General features: G+C 37.3%; 2 protein-coding genes across 3 annotated transcripts in view; one reads left to right on the forward strand and one right to left on the reverse strand.

Annotated features, from left to right (window-relative positions):
- Positions 1-1,903: 1,903 nt before the first annotated feature.
- MRS2 (magnesium transporter MRS2) lies at positions 1,904-27,431 on the forward strand. 2 transcript variants are annotated; one of them, XM_083359796.1, is made up of 11 exons: positions 1,904-2,133; positions 7,601-7,674; positions 8,923-8,959; positions 9,191-9,303; positions 10,780-10,953; positions 12,198-12,328; positions 13,252-13,368; positions 16,589-16,741; positions 17,894-18,011; positions 18,613-18,726; positions 26,888-27,431. In XM_083359796.1, the coding sequence occupies exons 1-11, from the start codon at positions 1,917-1,919 to the stop codon at positions 26,909-26,911; spliced, it is 1,272 nt and encodes a 423-aa protein (XP_083215922.1). In that variant the 5' UTR covers positions 1,904-1,916; the 3' UTR covers positions 26,912-27,431. The 2 variants fall into 2 exon arrangements, with proteins under 2 accessions (XP_083215922.1, XP_083215921.1); XM_083359795.1 differs by lacking the exon at positions 26,888-27,431 and adding an exon at positions 20,055-22,465.
- The window catches only part of GPLD1 (glycosylphosphatidylinositol specific phospholipase D1), a gene marked incomplete at its 5' end in the record, with an annotated part of 30,718 nt that continues 25,822 nt past the window's right edge, over positions 22,550-27,445 (reverse strand). Inside the window, 5 exon segments of the mRNA XM_083359794.1 lie at positions 22,550-23,128; positions 23,131-23,206; positions 24,058-24,084; positions 24,709-24,869; positions 26,062-26,238. Coding sequence (XP_083215920.1) covers positions 23,076-23,128; positions 23,131-23,206; positions 24,058-24,084; positions 24,709-24,869; positions 26,062-26,238 — 494 coding nt within the window. The 3' untranslated portion in view covers positions 22,550-23,075.

Below are 27,445 nucleotides of genomic sequence, written 5' to 3' on the forward strand. Positions count from 1 at the left end.
TGTGGCTGGCGATCGTTATGTTTCATTACACAACTGACATGTGGGTGTGTGTACAGTGATTGACTATGCGAATGGTAAATCATTTCTTTATTTTAAAAAATCATTGAATTGAAAATCTTTTTAAAATTTTTAGTGTAAAAGTGTGACCCCAAATTTAAAAATGAAAGAAATAGTAATTATTTCTCAACCACTGATCCTGCTAAGAACTGTATGTATGTATGTATGTATGTATGTATGTATGTATGTATGTATTATATATATATAATAAAAGATTAACAAGATGTGAGTTCCGGCATATATTTGATTTGTGCAACTCTACTGAATGTGCTCAAGAGTGACAGGAATGATTTACAGGCTCAAGATAATACAGAAGATTTGCTGCTTTTATTTTCCAGACAATAGTTTTGTTATGTATTTATTAAAGTTATATGCTGCCCACATCACTGTCCAGAGACTATTAATGGGGGAGGGGGGCTGTTTGAGAAACATGTCCTGACATCTACGGATAGGATACTAACATAAAGCATTTAACATACTGCCACCTGCTGCAGGCACACAAAATGACAGTTCTTTTACAGAAGAATAATATACAAGGTTTTAGAGATCTATTCTAAGTGGATTGTTCTCCATCTATAACACACTTGTGTTTACATCTTATGTCTATTCACACACACACACACACACACACAGAGTAGAAATTAAGAAATAAAATGGAAAAAATGAGCGCATTGTATTGCTCATGAATTTATTATACCGATAACTTGACAGTTCATGGACAATCTAGGTTACAAGTTACAACTGTTTTAAGTGTCAACTAGTTAACAGAAAAGTTCATAATTCCCTTCCCAAATAATAGTAAAATTTTGTTATTTAATCTCTCAACCTTCTCTGCAAACCAAGAGTTAAGACAGATGCTCTCCATGCTCTTATTAGCCTGCCACTTAGTCAGAGCTAAAAGCAGAAAGCAAAAACCCTCATGGCCCCAGAAACATACACCCTATTCCACAGTCACAAAATTATCCAAGTAATTCAAATACTTATGGTGGCAGGATCTCTACTGAGTTATCATTAATTGGCTTTCCCAAATGTAGGAACAACGTTGGGACTTTTTTGAGCCTAATGGTAACACACTGCTTAAGAGAAAAGTAACTATTAAAACAAACTGTTCACTGAACCACAAAGAATGTTACAAAAGCTTCCAGTATTAAATATGCGTACAAGAGTTCTACACAAAGTATTATCGTAGAACATTATAATTTTTTTCGTCTCTTGAGATCGACTTCTTTCCAAATATTACAAAAATGCAAGATACACGTGGCGTGCAAAAGACCCAGCCGTCTTTGATTTTTTTTTTAACTCAGTAGTGCTACGTAACCGTTTATGAATCGAAAATTTAGCATCTTCGAAATTTGCAAGGTATCCTTATGCATTCTCAAGTAATATTTCCAGCGCAAATAGCGTTTTCGAAAGATACCCTGTCTGGGTAGGTTATTAATTAGCAATCGCCAAGTCCTCGTGAAAAAAAGGAAACTTTTATTATGACTTTGTTCATTTATAACGCTGGGAAGGGGGAGGGGGAGGAGGAGGAGGAGGCTCAAAACTCCGCGTAGTTTTAAGGCCTGAATGTATTCAACATCCGGCCCTGCCTCAACTTTTACTACGCGCACAGAGCCCGGGGCTTATCTCGCACTTGTGGGTCGCCCCGTTTGCGGTACTCAAGAACGCAGCCACGCTCGAGCCCCTCCACCCCTCCCAATTCGCCCGCCCTTTTTCCCCCGCCGTCCCGCAGCCGCTCGCCGAAGCGGACGGGCGCCTCCTCCGGAGCGAACTTGGCCGCAACTCCACCTCTTCGACGTCCATCGGTACCGGAAGCTGCGCGTTTTGGAGGCGCAAAGCCCTCGGAGCAGCGGGCAGACATGGAGTGCGTCCGGCTTTTGAGGCAGCGGCTGCGGCCTGGCGTGCACTGTTTGTTGGGCAGGCGGCTCTGCTGTAGCTGCAGCCACCGCTACGGTCTTCTCCAGGGTGGGAGCTCGTGGCGCTTTCCAGGTGCGGCGGGTGGGGCGCCGCTTGGCTGCAAATCCGAAAAATGCCGGTGGCGCCGAAGTGGCGGACAGACCTTTCTACTTTGCGCATGTAAGTCGTGCCTGCTGTGGTCGTCTGGACTGCCCTTGTGAGAAACAGATCACGGGGGGTTTATTCTCTGGAGAACAGGCGCAGAGCCTGTTGCTGCCTGCCTAGATCCTGTAAACTCCACCAGAAATCTTTGCACTTGAGTTATGAATCATGATTGAGCCATTGGGAATCCTGGGCGGATATCCTCAAAAGTGCTCCGAAGTTCCCCAGCGAGGATATAAAGCAGGGGTCTTCAAACTTGGCCCTTTTATGACTTGTGGACTTCAACTCCCAGAATTCCTCAGCCAGCAAAGCTGGCTGAGGAATTCTGGGAGTTGAAGTCCACAAGTCATAAAAGGGCCAAGTTTGAAGACCCCTGATATAAAGCGTCTGCAACTTTGCCTCTTGAGGCGTTGAACTTTTCCGCACAGACCAACTAGCCTGAACTTACCTGTACTCGGGGGGGGGGGGAGTTGATTGAAGTGCGTGTTTGGATTTTCAGTCCAGTCATATTTGTTTGCGAGTTTGGATCAATGTGGGGTTTGAATCCAGTCACTACAGTTCTTGACTGATGGTGTGTGGCAGAACGTGATGAATGAAACTTTAAGTGATGGGGTTTTCAGGCATTGTTAAGCTACCTACTGCATAGTATTGTTCTGTGCTCCTGGCCACTTTCCTTAGTGATCAGAGGCAAGCCCGCCTGACTAATAACCCAGCCAAGACACAGTGAAGGCATTTCGTTTTGTTTATTGCAATAAGCGGGGAGAGAAGCTATCAAAGTTTGGTTCTCTCCAAAGTTTCAACCTAAAATATTCCCTTCTTTCTACAACCATGTTGCGGCCGCCACATCACTCTTCTTTCCCCATTCCCCAGAGGTACTATGAGGTTACACTCTTTCCAACTGCCTCCTACATATTTCCTGCTACATACTAAATCATACATCACATGTGCATTAAAATTAGGAGATAATTTATGCAAGACGTGTTAGTTAATATTAATCAACTAATTGCACATGCTCAGTTGTCTGAGTTCTGGGCCCCCTTTTTTTATGACTTCTTAGAAAAATAGGTTCTTTTCTGTTTTTCTAGTTATCTCCTCTTACGGCTCCTTTTTCCCATTCTGAAGACCCAGATAACATTTTTGCCTACGTGTTTCTCTTGCATCCTCCCTTTATGCCAGGGTTGTCAAACTCTCAATGTCACGTGACGTGTTGCGACGTATTGCAACTTTTTCTCCATTGCTGGAACTGGGGTGGGCGTGGTTTCGGCATGACGCATCTGGCCCACAGGCTGGCAGTTTGACACCCCTGCTCTATGCTATTCTTTCCTGGTTCCCATCCATTGTAGTTTCTTCGGTAAGCTTGTTTCTCCACTCAGTAAGTTTCCACTGCAGCAAATTCAATTTTAAATTTCTCTCTCTTTCAGTGTTAAATTTTGAAGACCATTCACTTATTCCAATCAGTAGGTTGAAAGTATACAGCAGTTCATTTAGTGACTGTTCAAAGTCACAATAGCAGTGAAAAAAGTCACGCCCATTTTTCATAGTTATGACTTGTGCAGCATCTCCATGGTTACGTGATCAAAATTTGGGTGCCTGGCAATTGCTTCATATTTTTGACAGTTGCAGTGTCCCAAGCTCATGTGATCACCTTTTGCAACCTTCTGACAAGCAAAGTGAATGGGCTAGGCAGATTCACTTAACCGTGTTAACTAACTTGTCAACTGCAGTGATTCACTTAACTGAGGCAAGAAAGGTGTTAAAATGGGGCAAAGCACTCTTAACAAATGTCTCACTTAGCAACAGAAATTTTCGGCTCAATTGTGGTCATAAGTCAAGGACTACCTGTATTTGGCTTGATTTATAACGTAATGATAAACATTCTACTGGTTGCAGAATGCTGGCTGATTATGGAACCAATCCTAAGTAGTCTGCAACTAATATCTGGATGATCTTCATTAATGAACAGAGCAGAAAGCACCAAACAGCTACTTTTACCTTGATACATGAAGTGGCCAACAAGTCTCATAGTGCAAGCTCTTCCAATTATTATTTTTTAACTAGCTAAGAAAATTCCATTGAGGAGTTTGCATCATTTTCAAGATATGTCCAGTGCCTTTCCCCCCCAAAGTTATTATTGGCCCTGCTGGAAGCATGGAAGGTAGAGAAACCTGTGTTTTTCCATTGCAGAGTTCATAACAGCCTGGATACAGAAGAGCCGGCAAGATAATTTCTGCCTAATGCTGCTGTCGACTCAGAATGTAACTGGAAAATGCATACTGTGCCCAGCTGTTTCAAACTGAGAAGTTTCAGATTATTTGTGTCTTGTATACATTGCCTAGAAGTATTTCTTTGCAATGCCTTTCTTACCCTTTCTAAATATTTTCCAAGGGATATATTGTAATTATATTTTACTCATATTTTGAGCATTCAGAACATTGTGTAAATTTTAGGAATTTATGAGACTCCTGTAATATAAATGCTACTCATTTGCTTTACAAAAACTGAATAAATGAAACAAGAATAGACAGTTACCAACAACATTCAAAGTAAATAGTTAAATGTTACAATAGAAGAAAATAGATGTTACTCAGGCTTGAACTGTGGACTACATGGTGGTCTCTGAGCTTGGTATTGTACTGATGATGGTATCTAGTTGGGTAATGAATCATTTGCAAGCAAACGGCTAAGCTCAGAGAGCCACCTACTGTTACAATGTTAATTTAAGTCGGGTTGAAACCTTTAGCATATAAATAATGCTGTAATAATATACTAAATTTATATGCCACCTTATTCCCAGCATCTCTAGGTAGTATATGGTGTTGAAAACATGTAAGAACAAAAAGCAACACACAAAAACAGCACATAACCAAAAAAAACAAAACAGAGAGAGGCACACACACACACACACACACACACACAAAAGATGAAAGACATTACTCAGCCTAGCCCAGGGGTAGGCAACCTTGGCTCTTTTATGACTCGTGGACTTCAACTCCCAGAAGTCCACAAGTCATAAAAGAGCCAAGGTTGCCTAGCCAAAAGCCTGGGCAAAGAGCCAGGTTTTCAGTGGTCTTTTGAAATATCAGTAGGGAGCCGTTTGGGTGGAATTTCATTCCAGAGGGCAAATGCTACTACAGAAATGTTTCCAGAGCCTAGACTGATAGTATTGTTTAATCAATGGAATGTGGAGTGCCCCAATCCTACCAGATCAAGCTGGTTGTACAGAAACAGTGGGATACTGTATAACACTGTGCTTTCAACAATTCCAGTTTAAGTCCAGAGGTTTACATGCAGCCAAGTAGAGGTTCTGTTTTGACCTTAAAACAAACATCAAGATCAGGATAAAGGGTGGCAGGCAAAATACCGTTTCTCTCGTCCCACCTTCTGAGGTGAGATTTTGAATTAGAATTGCCATCACAGGCTGAATAAGGTATTGTCCCTCTTCTTCAGCATGCTTTACCATCAAAATGACAGATGCAAATAAAAAGGGGCTTTGCCCCACTTGTAGCCATCCCCAATACAAGCATCTTTTTGGGAAGGGGGGGCTCTGTCCCCATCACCTCATTGCCAGCCAAAAAAATGAAACAGACTCGGAGTTAAAATAGTGTCCCCACCCCAAATACATCCCTTGTTTCAGCATCATCACTGGAAAAACTAAGGCAGACATGTCAAACTCACGATGTCACATGACGTCACGCGATGTATCAGGACAGTTTTGCCATTGCTGGCAATGGGGTGGGCGTGGCTTCCCCATCACGCGTCCGGCCCACGGGCCAGCAGTTTAACACCCCCGAACTAAGGTATGTAAAATCTAGAGTTCATCAGACATTACCTTGGAGGGAGGTAAAGGGTCTACAATGTTTAGAACAGGACAGTAGAGTCAAGATTCAGATTGGCCACAGATCTCATGCCAGTTCATTTTGATGCTGACTTAAAGATGAGTAAACTCTTCAGCTTTTAATGCAGAAAGGCCTATCATCCATGTTCAGTAGAAATTACATATTTGCATGTGTATAAATTATGACTTTCAAAATCATTTCTTTGGCTTAAACACAAGTGTTATAAATTTGCTGTAATATAAGGAGCTCATTTTCTTACCTTGTCTAGATCACCGGACAGTTTGAGGGCAATTTTGAAGATACATACCTTGGGAAAGAAATGTTAAATTAACTAAAGCAGTGGCATATAAAGAAAACTTATATAAAATGTTTTACAGATGGCATATGACACCAGTGAGTTTAGCAAAAATGTTTAAAAATATTTCAAACAACTGTTGGAAATGCAAACAAAAGACCAAGTACTTATCATATCTGGTGGACATGCCCTAAAGCAAAAAGATTTTAGGTTAAAATACATTTATGGTTGGAGAAAATGAATAAAAAACAAATCGACTTTAAGCCAGAATTATTTTTGTTAGGAATAATAGGAGCAAATTATGAGAAAGATTGCATATATTTAATACTACACTTACTAACGGCAGCAAGAATTGTATTTGCCCAACATTGGAAAAATGAAAATTTACCAGCTGAAGTCGTAATTAAGAAAATTTTAGTGTGTGCAGAAATGGATAGATTGACTTTAAAGATAAAAAAGAAGACTCAGTGTATTTTAGAACATGGGATAATTTCTATCAATGGCTAGAAAAATGAGAGAGAGGAATGTGATATGTAACTCTGAATATATATTAGCAAGAAGAAGAATATTGAGCAATTAATTAACATATATTGTTTATGAGAATTAACTATTATCTATTATTGTTTGTTAAACACATGAACCCAGACATTATACTGTTTGCTAAATATTGAGAATGTTCTTTGGAAAAACCCTAACCCCAACCCCACCTGATTCCTAACCCTGTAAAAACTAATAAAATTTATACAAAAAAAAAGATACATACCTTGAAGAGATGCACCTTTCTTTCCAATTTGTTAAGTGAATCACCGTGGTTATTAATAACATGGTTGTTAAGTGAATCTGATTTCCCCATTGATTTTGCTTGTCAGATGATTGCAAAAGGGGATCACGTGGCCTCGGGACACTGCAACCGTCATAAATATGAACCAGTTGCCAAGCATCCAAATCTTGGTCATGTGACCATGGGGATGCTGTAGCGGTCATAAGTGAAAAATGGTCATAAGTCACTTTTTTCAGTGATGTTGTAACTTTGAACAGTCACTAAATGAACTGTTGTAAGTTAAGGACTAGCTGTACTTGGATGGAGATATTCAGGGATTACCAGGGCTATAGACTGAGAATTTGAAAAACATCTCAGAAGACCATGTCCATCGCTTTTATCTTGTTGCCAATAAAACTGCTTTGTGCCTGTAATGTAAGGAGGAATTGAGCTGGGGAAAAATTACCTTTTATTCTATGGCATCTTTTCTCAGGGTGGGTGGTATTTACTATTGAACAACCTTCCTGCTGATTCTTCATATTAGCTACTCTTTATTAATAGTGTTTCTCCTCTGCTTCTCTCTATTCACTTTAGATGCTCTTTCTCGGCACTGCAGTACAGAGGTGACTCAGGCTACTTTAGCCAGTGTGGCACCAGTGTTTTCAGTGGTAAGTGTTCCCCTTCAAGGCCATGAAGTGGAAAGCATAGATCAGGGTAGGCAACCTTGACTCTTTTATGACTCGTGGACTTCAACTCCCAGAATTCCTGAGCCAGCATGGCTCAGCTTGGAAACCTCTCCCTTTCCCCTCAGCGTGGCTGGCTGAGGAATTCTGGGAGTTGAAGTCCACGAGTCATAAAAGAGCCAAGGTTGCCTACCCCTGGCATAGATGACCCATGCTTAACAGAGGGGGGGAAAATGCTGCAGGAATAGAGATGGAATGTAATAGATGAAATGCAGGGTTCATTTACAACATTGGGTTGCAGTCAGGGTAGAAAAGAATAGTTCGTAAAAATTGAAAGGGCTAAAAATAATTCATCCTGCGCTGGGCCACTATCTAGGAGAAAGTATGCATGTCTCAATTGTCAATAAATGAATTGAGAGACAAATCTAAGCACACTTTTTGGGGGCAGCCTTCTCCGGTCATGTGACATTCCAGATAATCTGCTGGCTATGGATTATGGAAGTCCAATCCTTCCAGAGACATCTCGAGGTCTATCATTTTAGAATTAAATGGCAATAAAACTTTTACACAGTTGATTTATTCTCATACTGTTAACCACTATGCTAAGACATTTGGATATCAGGGGTGTCAAACTCAATTTCATTGAGGGCCGCATCAGCATTGCGGTTGCCCTCAGGGGGCCAGATGGGTGTGGCCAGGGTGGGCGTGGCCTACTGGGTGGACGTGGCTAGAGTGCGTGTGGCCTACTGGGTGGGCATGGCCAGCTCTACATCATTCGCATCAAGGGTGCCTATGGGGGCCTGGGCAGGAGTGGGACAGATCTGAGGGTCTCTGGCAGGAGGAGGGTCTCTGGGCCAGGGCCAAGGCAGTGGGGGCCGTTCCCTCACTGTTTCCAGGATGGCTTCGCGGGCCGCATGAAACCACTTCGCGGGCCGGATCCGGCCCCCGGGCCTTGTGTTTGACATGTCTGTCTTAGTTTATAAAACAGTGTCCACATCTACTATTCTAATCCATAGGATTAGAATAGTAAAGCACACTCTATTACGTGAATTGTAAAATTTATTTTACAATTATTGCCCTATTTCTGAATATATAAACTTCAATAGAAATCTGTCTTAATTATATTTGATACTTATGAATAGTAGAAATATCACCCATATTAAATAGGACAAATTTTATTTAATTTCAGTGCTATTGCCTTCTTTTAAAAAAAATCTGTTTCCTTCCTTTTAGATGAAATTTGATACAGAAGGCAATGTTACCTCCTATGGTATGTAGAATTCTTTTTTACTTACGAATTCAAGAAAAATATTTTACAGCCATTTTAGAATTTTTTAAATAAGTAATTGCAACATTAATAGTTTTTGGGTAATTTATCATTTCTGTTAAATTTCAGATATTTGTTGTATTTGTTGAAGTGATAACTTTGAGAAATAATTGCTTGTTTCAAGTGGTGTACGTTTCCATTTCATATTTCTATACAAAATCTTTTTGGGGGCAGAAAGAAAGAAAACAGAACTACATCAGGAACTAGGTCTTCAAGCACGGGATCTACGGTTTCAACATCAAATAAATATAACACCTAGGAACAACAAAATTATTATGAGAATGGAGGTAAGAAAAATATATGACTATACAAATGTTGGCTTAGCAGCTTTTAGTTATTTGGAAAACCTTTGAAATATTTACACATAGCTAATTGAAGCAACGTATTTCTTTTCCTTTATTTACTGATAAGTAAGATATATCTCCTCCTTCTTCCCAAAGATTTCCAAAATGCCTTGTATATCATCAGTAAAACAAAGGAGTTTTGTGCCAGTGTTACAGAAAAGGTTAGAATGGGAAATGAGGTGAGATGAGGTAAACCCGGGAGTCGAATTGTACCATTTAAAATAGCAAAACATGATGGAAATGGGAGAGAAAAAGTACAGCAGAGATGAGCCAATACAAAACGTCTAAATTGCGTCAAAGAGACCTAAGGTCATATTTTTATTTTACCAAGGAGCCTGGTTGAAAATCTTGAGAGTCTTTTTTTCGCCTAATCGACTTCAAAGAGTATGTGATAGGAGAACTCAGGGGAAGGATGGAATCAGAAGGTGTACAGGAAAAAAAAAAGTACAACTAAGGTTAAATGGGCAAAACCATAGAAGCAACAAATAAAAATAGGAGACAGTTTTAAGGTTAGGATCACAGCAATAAAGAAAACAAAACACAAGTCATATAAATCCAAAGCTATTACCAAAGAAACACCATCACTGAAACAGCCAAGAATTTTACACCTATTTGCTTTGGAGGAAATCCTCTTCAAATACCTGAGTCTGAGTAATCACACATAGTGTGATTTAAATATATATATATATGTGTGTGTGTGTGTGTGTGTGTGTTAAATGTTTGTTAAGCATTCAGAATACACTTGCTTGGTCCCAGACACTGGACAAATCTTATTTCCTGTTTCAGCCTAGCCCAAGGCCATCTACAGGCAGTAGCAGGTCATATTTGTGTAAATTTTTTTGGATTGCTAACAAAGAATAAAGGGAGACCGATATGATAATTTCAAACTTATTTGTTCTCATCAGTCAGCCATACCCTTCTGAGATTCGAACCTGGGCTGACTGCGTCTTAAGCCGTTGTTTTAACCCCTAGGCCACAGGCTCGCTCTCTCCCTCTTTGTTAGCTGAGAAGCAAGGGAGATATGTGTTAAATGTTTGTTAAGCATTCAGAATACACTTGCTTAGTCCCAGACACGGGACAAATCTTATTTCCTGTTTCAGCCTAGCCCAAGGCCATCTACAGGCAGTAGCCACAGCAGTAACAGCTCATATTTGTGTAAATTTTTTTTTGGCTTGCTAACAAAGAATAAAGGTAGACTGATATGATCATTTAAAACTTATTTGTTCTCATCAGTCAGCCATACCCTTCTGAGATTCGAACCTGGGCCGACTGCGTCTTAAGCAGTTGTTTTAACCCCTAGGCCACCAGTTCAAAGGGCATATTAGACAAGTCTGGGCTTGTGATTAGCGTTAGTGTAACAACTGAAGAATATGTAACAAGTATTAGGTGTTGGCTAATTTTCTTCTCTGCTTCTTCTAGTTTTTGAAGGCTGTGATAACACCAGAGTATCTTCTGATCCTAGATTATCGCAATTCAAATCTGGAAAAATGGCTGTTCCAAGAACTGGCATCTCAGCTAGCTGGAGAAGGTCAACTAGTTACATATTCTTTGCCTTTTGAATTCAGAGCTATAGAAGCAATACTGCAGTATTGGGTGAGCATGCTTATGGTGTGCTGAGAGTGGTTGTTGTGGCCTTTCCCAAACTGGAGCCATCTGGACATGGTGAACTCCAAATTCCCAAGAGATCTGAGACTTTTAAGTCCAACACATATGGAGGACCTTGGGTTGAGAACATTATAATCATTTGTTGAAGGAGGCAGATAAATATAGATACTCCTCAGCTTATGACCACATAATTGAGGCCAAAGTTTCCATTGCTAAGCAAGAAAGTTAAGTGAATTTCACCCTATTTTATGATCTTTCTCGCCATAGTTGTTAAGTGAATCACTGCAGTGGCTAAGTTAGTAACACGGTTGTTAAGTGACTCTGGCTTCCCCATTGACTTTGCTTGTCAAAAGGCTGCAAAAGATGATTCCATGACACTGCAGCCATCATAAATATGAGTCAGTTGCCAAGCACCCAAATTTTGATCTCGTGACCACAGGGATGCTGCAATGGTTGTAAGTGTAAAAAAACAGTCACTTTTTTCAGTACTGTTGTAATTTCAAATGGTCACTAAATGAATAGTTGTAAGTTGAGGACTACTTGTATGAGAATCATGGCTAAAAGGCAGTCCTTTTCTTATAGGTTACTTCAAATGGCTATCCTTATTAATTTATTCTGTATTTAAAAATTGTGTTTCTGAGCTAGTTTCCTGATAACTCCTGTAATTAGTGTAATGCAAATAATAATAATAATAATAATAATAATAATAATAATAATAATAATAATAATAATAATAATAATAATAAAAATAAAAATATCAAAGGATATTGTGAGATCCCTGCAAGGAAAATGAAAAGGGATGACTTGACCACAAGTGAAGATATTCTGGGTTTTATTTTTTAAAAAACAAATCGCTTATTTTATGCAGTGTAATAACTGGCATGTTTCAGAAGCAGTTTTGAGCGTGAATATTTACTTTTAAATATTTATATGTTGCATGTTATTGCATACATATCCAACTCAATATCATAATAACATTAAATTCATTATTTAAATCAGTGGCAATGAGAAATAAAATACGGTAATAAAATATTTCACCATACATCAGCGTGTACTGATAAAAGTTGGTATATAGGTTTGTGGAAGGATGTTCTGCCTATATTTCAGCCTGCATTATCAATTTTGCTATAACTTCAAGATTATATGTCTGTTTTGCTGAACAAAAGGACTTTTTTAGAAGGCATTCTAAAAAAATTATTTTAATTCTTATAAAGGATCATGTTGTTATCTAGATCAGCTACCTGAATGGCAAACTTAGCCATCTGCAGCCTCAAATTCTTGAAACGCTGAATGCTTTAGTGGATCCTAAGCTTTTGTCCCTGGATAGGAGTAAAGTCCATATCTTACTGCAAAATGGAAAGAGGTAAGCAAATCTGCCTTCAGTCTCTTCAATTACCTTGTTAATGTAAATTGTAGTCAGCCATTTTCTTGAATTATATAACAACTACACTTATTACAGATCGCTTAAACTAAATATTAGGCAGGGATAAAAGCACTGTAGATTGTTGTCTTGAATGCTGAATTGATTTGTTCAATTCTACTTGATGCAGTTAATAATCTTTTTGATGCAACAATTTTAACACCACATGGTTGTGGAAATAAGACAATGTAAACTATTACTGAAACAGATGAATTTTTTGAGCCCGATATAAAAACAAAGTACCTAAATTTCTCTCTTAATTTTATATTACAAATCTATTAGAGTAACAAAGAAAAAATGTTTTAGTGCCTTTGAAATATAAGAATTAACAATAGCGGAAAGTCAAATAATAGTCATTTTTAAAAGTCTTGGTTAAGAGAGCTGTTTGAAACTGGTGCAATAATAATGAAATTTAAAAATATTAGTTCCACTATAGTAGTATTAAAGCTATAGTGTTAAAGCTATCACCACTTAACCTTTTCTGCTACATTAAAGAGGTAACCAGATTCTTACAAATCCCAGCTGATTCATAAAGGCAAAGCTGTCTTTCAGGTAGCAGGTCCCAACTTCATTACATTTTAAATGAAAGATATTTTTGTATCTGTGAAACCAGATAACAGATTCTAATTTCAGTGGCTTCATATAACATCAAGCTGCTTTAAATGTTTATATTTAAGCATAAACAACCCACATTATTGCTCAGCCGTGAAGAGATTTCAAGAATGACTTGCACTTTGGATTTTGACTTGACCCAGAAAGAGGTCTAACAGGAAGCTCATATGTACAAACAACTTCAGCGAAATATTGGTTGATTTTAAAAAACAAAGTATGTTTTGTGATAGGTCTCTTATGCTTTTATTTTTTAGTTTGTCAGAATTAGAAACTGATCTTAAAGTTTTCAAAGAGACAATATTGGAAATCCTAGATGACAAAGAAGTCATGGAAGAACTGTGTCTGACTAAATGGACAGATCCAGAAGTATTGTAAGTATAGGTTGTAAAAGAGTGTTTCTGATGGTCCAAATTATACTTCAAAGTTTTTGAAATGGAGGAAGCATAAGTTCCTTTGTTTGTTTAAACTGGTTACGTTTGTTTAAACTGGTTTGTTTAAACTGGTTCCAAATGTCTTAATTTTCCACTGCACAAACAACTGCAAAGCATAGCTGTACCGAGAATATACACTGCTCCCCTCAAAAGCAGGTCAAATGCTGTTTTATCAGAAACCAATTAACCATTGTCTGACAATTATTATTGCTACTAGTTAATGACTTGTGACCTTTGAAAATTTGTGGTTTCTGTAAAATATGGAGGATGACAAATGCATTTCAGTGGGCCGTCATCAAAATCTGATTATCTACTGATTATCTACTTACTTCTGTTACATGGTATACTTTAGTCAAAACTAGGTTTGGTTTCATTATTTTTAAAAATATTCTAATTGATTTTCTTGAGTACAGATGGAATATAAATAAAAAGCAGAAGCCTGAATACCATTCAGATACTATGTAATAAAAAAAAGTTGAATACTGTAAAACTAGCAAGTCATAAAGCAAAAAGGCAGAAGAAAAATGAAGTAAAAAATTAAAAGATGAGAAAAAATATGAGCAATAAAATCAAATAATATAGTAGTGGCAAATTTTATCTATTTTTCTACAACCTCAAATTGCTGCAACATGGTTTTACATTTTGGTAAATCAAGATCTTCCTTTTCTGTTGTTAAAAAGCTAGTTCATCACTAAGTCAATCTTTAGACCAGGCCCATGGCCCATTGGCCACATGCGGCCCTGAAAAAATGCAGCCCCACAAGATATAATAATTTTTTTTTAAAAAAAGGAAGTTTGTTATTTATATACATCTCTTACATATTTTATGTGTGGCCCAAGACAATTCCTCTTCAATCAGCTCAGCCCAGGCAAGCCAAAAGGTTGGACCCCCACCCTTTAGAATCTGAAACCTGAACTTCCTAAATGGCACAGTTAACCTTTTTTATTCTAATCCAGGCATAATATATCCAAACCTCCCCAGAAGTAGGCAAATTCTATGTTTGGGGGATATACTAAAATAAACGTTAACATCTTTAAACCTTAATTTCCAAAATACTGGTTCCACATTGTATTAATATTTTACTGGAGAACGTGACCAGATAGTGTGTGCTAGAATGGCTTCCAATTTATTTAATCTCTCACGTAAGATGACAGCCAGCCCTTTCTAAATATCTGTTGGGAAGCCCAATAAAGCCCAAAAGATTTTGTTTGTAATTGGCCTAGTTTTCAAATCAAACAAAATATTTGTTGTTCCTTAATTTTATATGTAGACTACTATAAGCTCCATGGATTCAGGGGGAAAAATAAGAATATATAAGATGTGTTACCCAGCCTTTGGTAACTCTAATGTACTGGTCTCCAACCTTTCCAGCTTTGCGAACCGGTGGCGGGGAGGGGATGGTTTCAAGTGAGCAGCGGGCAAGCAAGTGCGTACAGCTCCATTTGTGCAAGCAATGGGCCCATGTTCACCCACCACTTCCATGGCCCAGTTCTGAATGAAGCGTGGCCCACAGGTTGGGTACCCCTACTCTAATGCATGCAACTCCCAGAATTCTGGGACACTGCAGTAAATAAACATGAAAGGTTCAGCAACTAGTGAAAATATAAAATAATAATACTTTAATCCAACCAGAATATAGCCAAATGAAGGTCAAAGCAAAGTCAAAATTAGCTCTGAAGTACTCTTTTCTGAACAGCTTACCAAGTTAGGATAGGAACTAACTGGATGTGTGCTGGTGGCCATTCCAAAGAACTGATGGAGCTGCTGAAAAGCAGTTCTGCTGAGTTTTGGCCACCTCAGCTTGCTAAAGTAAATTCTGCTAATAAATTCTCCCAGTGAAATCAAAATGGCCAGGTCAATTCCAATGGAAAAAATAAGATCCAGCAGATAAATAGAAAGCTAGAAAAGTTGTAGGGCTTAAAGATTGATTCCAGCACTTTAAACACTGCACCAGGAAGCCTGTTGGAAACCAATGCAGGGGCCACAGTACTGGTGTAAAGCACCAATGAATTGCAGTGAGCACCTGAATTGCTGCACTCTGGATCAGCTTCATATTTCAAAATCTTCAAAGGCAGTCCCATGTGGAATATGTTGTAGTAGTCTTTAAGTCGGCAGTGATAAGGATATGAGTCATAGTAACAAAACTTAATGCTTTCATTGCCATTCAGAGCTTTTGTTGCCATTGAAATCACCATTTTCATATAAAAGCTATAGTTTTACAGAAAAATCCTGGGGGTGGTTGCCATCGATTAAAAATTATCATTAACTTGTCAATTCGTTTAAAATATATAAATAGAATTAACACAACAAATATTCCCAAAATGTGTTTAAGCCTTAAAGCTATGCTCATTTCATACATTCTTCTCCACAAACTCAATAGAGTATTTTCACCCTTCTCCTAATATCCTCTTTCATTTGAGCTGTACAACATGTACGTAACAGGATTTTCTCAAGATCAAAGCAATAAAGAAGTCAGGATTTTGTTAGCTGTAGCTATCTTATCACCAATGTACAGGATATTATATTTATTCCAATATAGTACTATATATCTACAACATTTACCACATTGTACCATTTCTACGCTTCTTACTAAAGATATTTTTATCCATTTATTTTCTTTGTCTTCTGGGTAAAGATAATTTATAATCATTAAAAAGGCCCAAGGTAAGTTTGGTTACAAGCTTGTATTTCACATGGATTATTAATAAAGCCATTCTAGTTTTAAAATCTCACTTTAAAAATAGTTTGAAATATAAAACCTGCAGAATAAGAACAGAATATGATCTGTTAGGTAAACAAGTTAATCAGGAGTTTGTTAGATTTTTCTCCAATAAGTACATATACTTCCATTGCCAGGATAGAGAAACATATTTTTTCCTGCCGTAAGTGAAAACCCTAATTTGAACATACTTAGAGGAAGATGAATGATAGTGTTGCTGATCCAATGTACAGTTAAAGATTCTCCCTAATTGCTAAATACTCTTGATACTACATTCATTGTAGATGTCATTCAAGTGATAGCGATCCTCTAATTTTAACACTGCTAGAAAGAACTTTCTTTGGTCGGTAAAAAGTGAATTTCCATTATTGTATAGTATTATTGCCATATACTATCACAGTAGCTTCTATTTGCAATGGGTCTTACCGTTATTGTTCACAGTGAGGCAAGTCTCTCTGGAATTGACCATGTGGAGGAGATGGAACTGCTATTGGAAAATTACTACAGGCAGGCAGAAGATCTTATGAATGAAACCCGGGAACTTAAAATACTGATTGATGATTCTGAAAGTATCATCTTTATCAACTTAGACAGGTTAGCTGTGTGGAACATATTGTTAAAATTTAACATGCACTTTTTAAAACTCATTTGACATTTAGATTAAAAAATAGCTTTGTTTATAAAGCTTTTTCTCAGATAAAACGAATAAATTTATTTTCTATTCCTATAAATAATTTGGTTATTTTAATAAATTATATTGCTATGCTTTGTAGACATTCCATTATCAATGGTAACTTGACAAAGCCTGTTTTCCTTTTGATGAATTAATTTTTTGAATAAAGCTAATGGTTCTAGAGATGGACTGGCAGTCTTCTGTCAATAATGAAATCAACTTAATCACAAGCTGTTACGATTACATAAGCAGTCCCTAAGCTTTGTAACTGTTCCACTGCAGAAAGCCTAGTAAGCAAGTTAACCAACATATATGTCAGTTTGCTATTAGCATTGTGCCCATCTGCCATTTTTGTACATGTTCAAAAAAGTTTCCACAAAGTTAAGCTTGCATTAAGTCAGGCCTTCACACATATCTTAAACAAGTTGGACAACCGCTCCATTCATTCAGTGACTATTTAAAGTTACAACGGCACTAAAGGAATGTTAATTATGGCCAGTCCTCAAAGTTACACCTATGATCACATGATCAAAATTTCAGTGCTTGGCAGCCCGCTTACATTTATAACTGCAGGGTGTGCCACCCACTTATCTCTCCTCCCATTTTGGGTCTCTGCCCTGCACTCAGGCCACCCCTCCCCCTCCCCCCATCTGAATGGGAAGAAGATCAGCTGGAGACAACAGGGACAGCAGAAGCAAGGTGGCCAAACGGGCAAGATAGGGGGAATAGGGGAATAGTATCCTTTTGGGATAGTGTTTTTCAAACTTGGCAATTTTAGGATGTGTGGACTGAGGACTCCTGGGAGTTGAAGTCCACACATTCTTTAAAATGCCAAGCTTGAAAAACTCTGTTCTAGAGCCATTAAATTGATGGTACCATAGGCTGGGCTAAACTATGTGAGTGGTAGTGGCTAGTGGTTTATTTTTAAAAGAAAACTGGTTGTAAACTGGGTTGCTACTCCTGGAAGCAAGTATGAAAGAGCATCTTCTCTAAAGTTGTTTAAATCCCTGAAGCAAGTGTTAACGATCACATTTAATCCTTCAGTTTAACAGAGTTATATTTTACCTTTTTAGCCACCGCAACGTTATGATGAGGTTAAACCTGCAGCTGACCATGGGTACTTTTTCAATCTCGCTTTTTGGATTGATAGGCGTAGCATTTGGTATGAATTTGGAATCATCGTTTGAAGAGGTGAGAAACAATACTGAAAACAACATTTCTAGATATTTTTGTAAAATATTCTGGTAAAGCCACGAAGGCTGCTTTTAATTGCATTGTTGTATTAATTGGCTATTAGAACCTGACAATAGAATATTTGTTGTTTAATGAATATCATAAGAGCATTGCTTCAGACTATTTCTCAAGCTATTTATGTGTTATATTTTTCTTTATGGGATGAATAGCAGACTTACTTGTTTTATGTAAGGTTACATCAAAAGACTTGGCATTTCAACTTGGGGAAATTTGTACTAGTGATCATAACCATATCTGAACGAAAGGACAGAAAACGTTTCTGCAAGGTCCAGTGGAGTAAATGAGGAAAAAAGAGAAAGCTTAAAGCCGTTGTCTTTATTTAATGAACCCCAGTGGAATGGAAAGGATCCATTTTGTATGCTAGGGAACTGTTCACTTTCCATGTCATTCCTACAGGACTGATGTATTAAGTGCTAACTCCTGGGTAAATAAATCTAATATTGCCAGTTAAGAGTCATTTTAAAAAATGCAGTAAGATTTAAAAACTAATGAAGGGTCTGAGGTGAGAATCATTCATTCTGTGCTCTTACCATATTAGAACCATGGAATGTTTTGGCTGGTGACAGGAATTATGTTCCTAGGCAGTGGCTTAATTTGGCGGCGCCTGCTTACATTTCTTGGACGGCATCTAGAACCATCAATGCTTCCACCAGTAAGTATGTTTTCACTATTACTACACTAAGCTACCTCATTCCTCCTCAACATTTTAGCTTAACTCTCATATGCAGGTATATTGGGAATAAAACCATCAACAAAACTCAGTTTGAATCATGAGTAGCGTATATTTTTCTAACATTTGATCAGATTCTTGTCTTCCTATAACTTAAGGGTGTTATTCCTTGTTTTGCATTCTGAGATTATAGAGGACAACTGTGATTTGATTTTTTGTGTTGACCTCGGAAGAGAACCATTCTTCTGTGTCTTTTGTATGGAAGAGGCTTGAGTTTGCCATGTATCTTGCTGGAGTATTAGATTTTTAAGTACATGAGATCCAGTGTTCTGTGGTGGCTAAGATTTTGGACTAGCAACAAGGAGACCCAGATTCAAATCCACCCTTAGCCATAAAAGCCCACTGGGTGATTTTGGCCCAGTCACTCTCTCACAGCTTCATCTACCTCACAGGGTTGTTATGGGGGGAGAAATGAGAGAAAGGAATACTGTACACTATCTTGAGTTCCTGAATAAAAGGTGGGATATCAATAAAACAGGACAATGAATTATTGCGTATTTGTAGTTCTCCTGTGTATTTAGTCCAAGTGATGTTAATTTACAAGCTTTATTCAGATCCTTATTTCTATTGCTTAGCTTTTTTGAAAATGCTTGCAAGGATATTAAGGATTGAAAAAATATTTTGTATATGAGTATTCATTACAGTATGGCTTTGCTGCTGTGTCTGCCTTAAATTGTGTCTTCCTGCTGTGATCACAGCACCATTTGCCCTCTGAGACAATGCATCCTAATTTCAGGCAGAATTCTTAATAACAGTCAGAATGAACCTCTGCTTTCTGGCAGGCATTTGAAGGGAGGCTTCAATTGTAAAAAGTCAAATGTAGTCTTTTAAGAACTTATTCTGCTTAACACTGGTTGTACATAACTTAGCAGAGATGCACACGATTGATAAACTTCCATTTGAATCTGAGAGCATATTTTAGGTATACGTAGCTGTTGACTAAGGAACAAGCCAGACTTCCCCTTTGTACCTTTATTAGATATGACTTCACACTCTCCAAGGATACTATATTATATTTAGTGTTTGATATATTTTAAGCAAATAAATATGATATGCTGCCATTGTTCATAAACAAGAAATACGGTATAGATCAGGGGTGTCCACCTTGGCAACTTTAAGACCAGCATAGCTGGCTGGAGAATTCTGTGTTTTCAAGTCCACAAGCAACCTTCCTTTTGCTTACTTAAGCACAACACTACCTTCCCCATCAGTTTTCACAATCCTCATTTGGTTATCTTTTCCTTCTTTAGATGCCGACTTTATTGAAAAAAACACAGTCAGCCAATGGAAAAGTAGAGTTTAAGAATGTTTTCAAAACAGATTCCTTTGAGTCAAGCAGAAGTACAATGACCAACCAATGACATGAATACGCCAGGATAACTTAAACTTGAGACTATCATCCTGGATTTTGTTTTTAAAAAAATGTAGCAGCCTTTACCATTTGACTGTGTTATATCCCAAAAATACGAAGTTAAAAATCTTCAGTAATGGAGAGAAGACTTCAGAGTTTTGAATACTTCAGTCAAAAATTTAAATCATGCAAATGTTAAAAAAACAACCTTTTTTCTTTAACTAATGCCTTCTGTGGGAATTCTGATAAAATTTAACCTTTTGCCAATATAAGAAAACCATGTCTACCGTAATAATAGTTTTACATGTATTCCTTCACAGGCATAGTTCATAGAAGGCAAAAGTGTTGTCTAAATTATTTCTAAAGAGTAAGATATATTTATGTAAAAATAGTGTTATCTCTGATAACAAATTCTTTTTTTGAAAATAATATACCAGAATGTTAATTTGATGTTCTATTGTTTAGATTTAGTATTTTATAAAGATATTGTTTTATTGCTAACTCTTCAGTTACTGGATTCCGAAAGGTAAAAAGCTTATTTTACTCAGTTTTATATTTCTGTCGTAGCTACCAAAAATAGAGTTGAAAGCTCCCCCTTTTTAAGGAGGCTTCGTTTGTTTGAGAAGTTTATGGAACCTCCTTAAAAAAACAGCTTTCCAGATTGTTGAGGCACTCCACACTCCTCTTAACAACATGCAAATTCACTTAATGATTGCATTGGTGAGAGCAGGAATAGGGTTCGTTAAGTGAGACACTCAATGGCTGTCATGGCATGACACCATAATGGGCAGGTTCTATTATGGTTGTAAGTCAAGAGTTATCTGTACTTTTATCTCAATGCAGCATCAGTCTCATGACAGCTATTATAATATGACTTAATTCAGAATGGTTCCAAAATGCTACTCAGTCAGAAAAAACAGTACTTAAACTGCTTGCTGTGCATCAAAGGCAAATTAATAAATCAGCCATTGTCTAGATCATTTAACTTAAAATGGTATGTTAATTATTATCCTAAACAGTAAGAAAATCTGATTCACAGTAGGCGAAATTGGGAATGAATTGGTTTGGAGGATAAGCTGCAATAGTATTAAGCTTGGGTTCTTCACTTATTGCAGGATCCAATGTGGGTTGGTCACCAGGACTAGAGGTTTTATCTCCAAGCTTTTGGACTTGTGCTGGACCCTATCCTCGGGAAACTTCTCTCTCACCAGAATGCGTGAATAGGGTCCAGCACAAGTCCAAAAGCTCAGAGGACTAAACCTCTAGTCCTGGTGACCAACCCAGATTGGATCCTGCAACATTACCCTGGGACGTGTATATTGTCTTGACTTATTGTCCATACTGACTAACAACTCCTCTGAATTTTGAGTAGTTTTCTTCTATTGCCATCTGTTACTTGATCCTTTTAACTAGAAGTGTTAGGGATCAAGCCTAGGCCTTTCTATACATGAGCTATAGAAATCATTTTAACGGCGTAGTTGGAATATTGAGCCAGCTTCTGAAATTTACTGAATTTATCAAATATTGGTTCTCTAATGTTGGAAAAGATCATGCTTAGGGGATGTACAAACTCCTATTACTGGACAATTAATTTGGACTGGAAATATTCTAGATAACTATCTGTTCTGAAGGAAAAACATTTTAATACCTTGTATTGTCTCCAGGTTGTCATGTCAATATGATTAGCCATGAATCATGGCTAGGGGGGGGGCAGTCTTCAACAACTGAGCAAGATAGCAAACTTAAGTTTGATGCAATGGAGGTCAAACAAGTTATCAGTAATAAAAAATATTCTTTAAATAGCTGTTAGCCTGAGACAGTTTCTCTTAAAGGTCACAAAGTTCTGGAGTTTCAACTCATTTATTTATAGAAGTATTGTTACACTACTTAATAATGTATAAAGTTATAATAATAGAGATAAAGAGAAAATCTGTTTTATTGATGCTGTTAACTCAACATTTAGGATTCTTCTTGGCTTTGTTCTCCAATATACTAAATCCAAGTCTGTTGGAATATTTTTTTAAAAAAATTAAGACTATATCTGTTGTCATGCAACTGTTAACATAGCTAATGACCAAAAGCTGAAAAAGATTTAGAAAAGCTTCCCCTCATTATTCCATTTAACATGAACATCTTAAAAAAATAAACTAATTTTAAGAGGGATTATTAACTTCTTAAAAGGATTAGTATTGTTCACATACTAAGTCAGGAGCAGATTTGCTATGCTGTCCTGCATTCAGGAATTACTGGCGCACAAAACTCAGGATTACTTCATTGAAGAGGTTCTTTGAAACACAAAATGATAATCAGAAGGTGTAAAGAAAAAGCCTTCCACTAAGTCGGGCTTTAGTTGAACTTCTTTCAGCAGCTACAACAACTTCACTCTGTCAAGGCAGAAAGCAGGTATTAATACTCTGCATCCTAGGGAAAGAATTAAATCCTGAAATTTTTGTGACAAAGTTATTTTGTTGACTGGAAAGTGACAGCCAGAATTTTCAGCTGACAGGGCCTAGGAATTGGGGAAATTATACTTTCTGCACATCTGGAGGGCACTAAATTAGTTTAAAAACCAGTTTGGTCTAGTGATTAAGGCAATGGACTAGAGTTCTAGTCCTGCCTTAGGCACAAAGCCAGCTGAGTGATTTTGGGCCAGTCACTCTCTCTCAGACCTAGGAAACAGGCAATGGGAAATCATTTCTGAACAAGCTTGCCAAGAAAACTGCATGGATTTGTCCATGCAGTCATCCAAGAATCAAGACACCATTGAACGGAAGACCAAAAAGGCAGATTGGAAAGCTTCCATTAAGTGCTAAATGATCAGGGGGGAAAAAGATGTAGCAAGCATGGAGTTTTTTCAACAAATGATTTTGGTTTTCTGTGGGTTAAAACAGTCAATTCAGTACGGTTTTTTTTTACAATACTAGTAATAAACAGCAAATGATTTACAATCTGGCCTTGTTTTCCACTGTGAGAAAAACCAGTACTACTTATTTTAATTACCTTTTCTCCAGTTTTTATTGTAAGAAGAGCACTCCCAAACCTTGATTTTTCCTGCAATGAGAATATATAGCCACCAATGTCATACTCTGTAATTAAGGCGTTCAATGCTGCTCCTGACAACTCCCTACAATGAGGAACAGTAGTACTGGAATACAATATCTATTGAGCAAACAGTTTTAGGTGACCAAATGAATGAAGATACATGTTATAGCATTGAGGTTGGCATCACATAACATTTAAGCAATATCAAATGATGTTAAGATAATTTTTAATCTGTTCTCTTGACAACCTGCTAGGTAAATGGAAAGACATGATTTATTTGGCTATTGGCTGTGCTTAGTTCCAATTCTCCAAAAGCCACTATCCTCGATCAAAATAAGATGAAATTTTTTGTTAAAAATAAAATGTATTGTAAAACTTTTCAATTAAAAAAAAAGATGAAAATGGTGATTGTAAACATTTTTGCTTAGTCAAACATCTGATTGAAATCAATGATTCAATAACAGGAACAAGCTCTAAACGTACTAAACATTGCAGCTGTTAAAGTTATCCTTCTTTAATTACTATATCTTATGCTAATCATGACTGATTAAATATTAATTATTAAATCTATGTTCAATATGGCCCCAAAGTTACATATCCATACTGTTTGAAACCCTTTTTCTACTTGTAATAATTTAATGCTTGGGTCTGGTTGAGTGAAAACAGGAGGATTATTTTCCTGGTTCTAATGGATTATTAGTATGAAGTTAGATTAGAAACAGCAAGACATTTATTATAACTTGAAGCTCAAGTAATTGGGTGTTTTAATATTTTAATCAATTGACAGTTTAATAGTTAGATTCCTTAGTGTTCAGGTTAAATTAAAGCAAAAATCACGTCAAAACATTTTATTATCATACCTCTGGAGAGATGATAACATACTGTGCCTGGGAAAGGTAAAAAGAGAAAAGAATGAAAGGCTACCATTATTTTTACTGGTACAATAATCAATTACAAATATTTCTAAAGGGTTTCTGAGCTGATGAATATGCCTGATTTCTACTATGGAAACTCATTTCAGTGCAGAAACTGATTCTATATAATGGTTCTATCTGCTGAGCAGGAGCAGTATGCAGTCGTAAAATTTTTGGTACACATGCAAATGTTTTAGTCAATTTGTGTCCTTGTGTGTGAAAAAGATAAATGTTTAGGTGTTTTGCTTTTTTTTAGTTAGTATAGTCAGGTGTTTTTTTCCACCTATTTTGAAGCCTTATTTTTGTTAGGTTTTGTTTTGTTCTTTTTAGGTAACTTAGTATAGCTTTTATTCTTCAGCTTCACAACATATATGTAATAGATTAGGTATGTTTCTGAAAGAATTCAGTTTTATTATAAAGCAGTAATATGGTTGCACTATTATACTGCTGCTTAATTTTATGTAATATCAGAGTTTACTTTTAAAAGAAATTTTAATTGTAATGTTTGCCATTTAAATAAATATATAACTTAAAACTAGTTTAACTTTAAACTAGTTTTCTTAAAACTAGTTTAAGTCTAGGTAACAAACAACTTACCCAGTCTTCAGGACAAGGGGAAGTCCATGATTTGCAGTGGTCTGTCACATGACCTGTAGTGGTCTGGTTTCCACTGTATATATAAATATATCCAACTTGTTCTCCAAACAATCCACCCATATTTTTTTCATTTCGAAGAGGCGATGACACAATCATTTCATCTGCCAATATGCACAGCAAAAGATTCACGCTACAAATATGACCAAAATTACACAGGTAGTCGTCAACCTGCAACCACAATTGGGACCCGAATCTCAATCGTTGAGCAAAGCAGTCATTAAGCATGATGCCCACATGACTTCTTGTGGGGGTGTCCTGGAACAACCCAACCTGCATGAAGATATTGAGTAGGGAGAAGCAATTGGAGACAGACAGCCTCTTAGATAACTCGGGCTCTGTGCCATGAAAGGCTTTATAGGTAATACCCAAAACCTTGAGTTGCATCCAGAATCCAACTGGCAGCTATTGCAGCTCACAAAATTGGAAGCAGCCAAAGGGGTCCGGTGGTTTTTTTGAGGCATACCGCCCACCTTTTTCATTGCCAGAAGTACCCTTCACTCCCTCAAAGAGGATGATATACTACATGGACCTGTCCCGTGGTCACCTTCTAGGCTGCTTTGATAGCCCAGAAAGAGCTAGAATTTAACCAACACGTGGCCAAGCTGGCAGATTGGAGGACTTTATTCACCTCTTAGAGTGTTACAGAACTGAATTCAGTCCAGATAAACTCGGAAAGAGTGCACTGGGCAACTCACTTGGATCTGGCCAAAGACCAACTCCAAATGTATAATCTGAGTCACTTTTTTCACCAAATAGCATGAATACTCACTGCAGTTCTGCAGATGGACAGATCACTCCACCCAGAGCTACTGGTTAGCTATCAGCAGAAACAATAAGGGCAGAAAACTAGAAATGCTTCACTGCTCTTATCACCAAATATGGACAAAATATTCATGTTCAGTCAGATTCACTCTTTAGACTTTCTGCAGAAACAGAAGTGTCACTTCTGGCGCGTCATCTCTGGGGCTCATCAAAAAACTAAGGGATACCCTAGGATCAGTGCACACAGAGGTCTCAAAGAAGCAATCCAGTCCAGCCTCAATCATCCACCTGTTCCAGGATGCAACGAAGCTCTCAGCTGTGATCTTAGGATGCAAGTTTGGAAACAGGGATTTGTCTTTGAATTTACTGTTTTAGTTCTCCCGCAGTGACACAGGAGGACAATCCTCAATTTGCTGCTGGAAGAGTTTACTTTCCCGGAAGAAAAAGAGGGTGGTGGAATGCTGAATTCACCCTCAGTAGAATTTACTATGCAATTTTTTAATGTTTCACAATAAAAAATTGTAACTATACCAAGTCCATCATTGTTCAGATCCCGTAAGTGCACCTCTTCTCCAAAACGTGAAAATCTCCTATCTCCACTGAATGTGCTAAGTATAGAAGGCTTGCCATTTTCCATCAAGTCATATATCAAAACACTTCCTGCTTGGTGTAGTGTAGAGGATATAAATAAAATCCTGAAGACACTGTCTGAAGAAAACCAAGATGACAGAATTATGGTTGCTATAAAAAATGTCAAGAAAGCATTGTTGAGTTAAGAATCCACATTTAAATGCAGGAAACACTAGCTCTACTGAATCTCTCTGAAGTAATGATCAAGTAGTTTATCAACAAAGATAACTGCTTTTAGAATAATCATGTGCAGAGCTCCCAGTCTTAATGAAAACTATATTGTAATTTCAGCCAGGAGATATTCTTTCAGCTAGAGGTTGCACTAAATGGTTGCATATTTCCAAGCCACAAAATTCAAAAAGTTGAAATGAACAGAGTATTGGAGAACAGAGATGCAAGTTACGAGTTAGCTGGACTATTGCTCTAATATTAAGCATGGCTCAGTTTAGATTTTAACCTATAATAAAACAGGACACATGTAGTAAAATGCAAAAGCACTAGTTAAAGGGAAGGAATGAAATCAGCAATAAAGGAGTATAAATCTAACACAGTGGGAAACTGTATATTGAGTATATTGCTGCACATGGTCCCATTCATCTTCTGCAATAAGTATTGGGAAGTATTTCAGAGTGTTTTGATCTTTGATTTGGAATCCTTTACAGATTAAAATTGAGATATTTTCATTTTCCAATAGTAATGCCATTGTGATCAACATTTTCATTTACAGCGGAACTTGAAATGGCTAGACTGAGGAATCGAAAAACATCCCAGAAGAACTATTTAATAATACTTCCAACAGATTTGAATGGATGCAGTCACAAGGAGTTGATTCAGCTTCATGTTCCATCAGAAGTAGACAACTCATATTCCCCAACTTTTTTTTATTTTCTGGAGGTACTTGAAATCACATGTCTGAACATCAAGATCTACTTCCTGATATAAAAGACCTAAACAATCCAAAATAGATCCCCTAAGAAATCTAATACAATTATTTCTGCAATATTATGTAAAGCTGCATAGGGATAAGGACTCAAGTGAACCAACGTGTCTGGGAACCAACAATGACAAAATATTACAGCCTCAATTTCTCAACATAAAAGCAACATACCTCGCAACAGGTCTGCAACATTGTATATAAACAATGCATGTATATTACGTTGAATGGATTTTAATGAACTTTCTACATAAGTAAATTTAGATTCTGTATCATGATTCTTTGCCTACTGGAATTTCTTTATCCTCTGTCATAATGCATTACTGAAATAAAAATGCTGCCAAGTCTTGT

The sequence above is a fragment of the Vipera ursinii genome, assembly GCF_947247035.1.
Source record: "Vipera ursinii genome assembly, chromosome: 3".
In the NCBI taxonomy this organism is placed as follows: Eukaryota; Metazoa; Chordata; class Lepidosauria; order Squamata; family Viperidae; genus Vipera; species Vipera ursinii.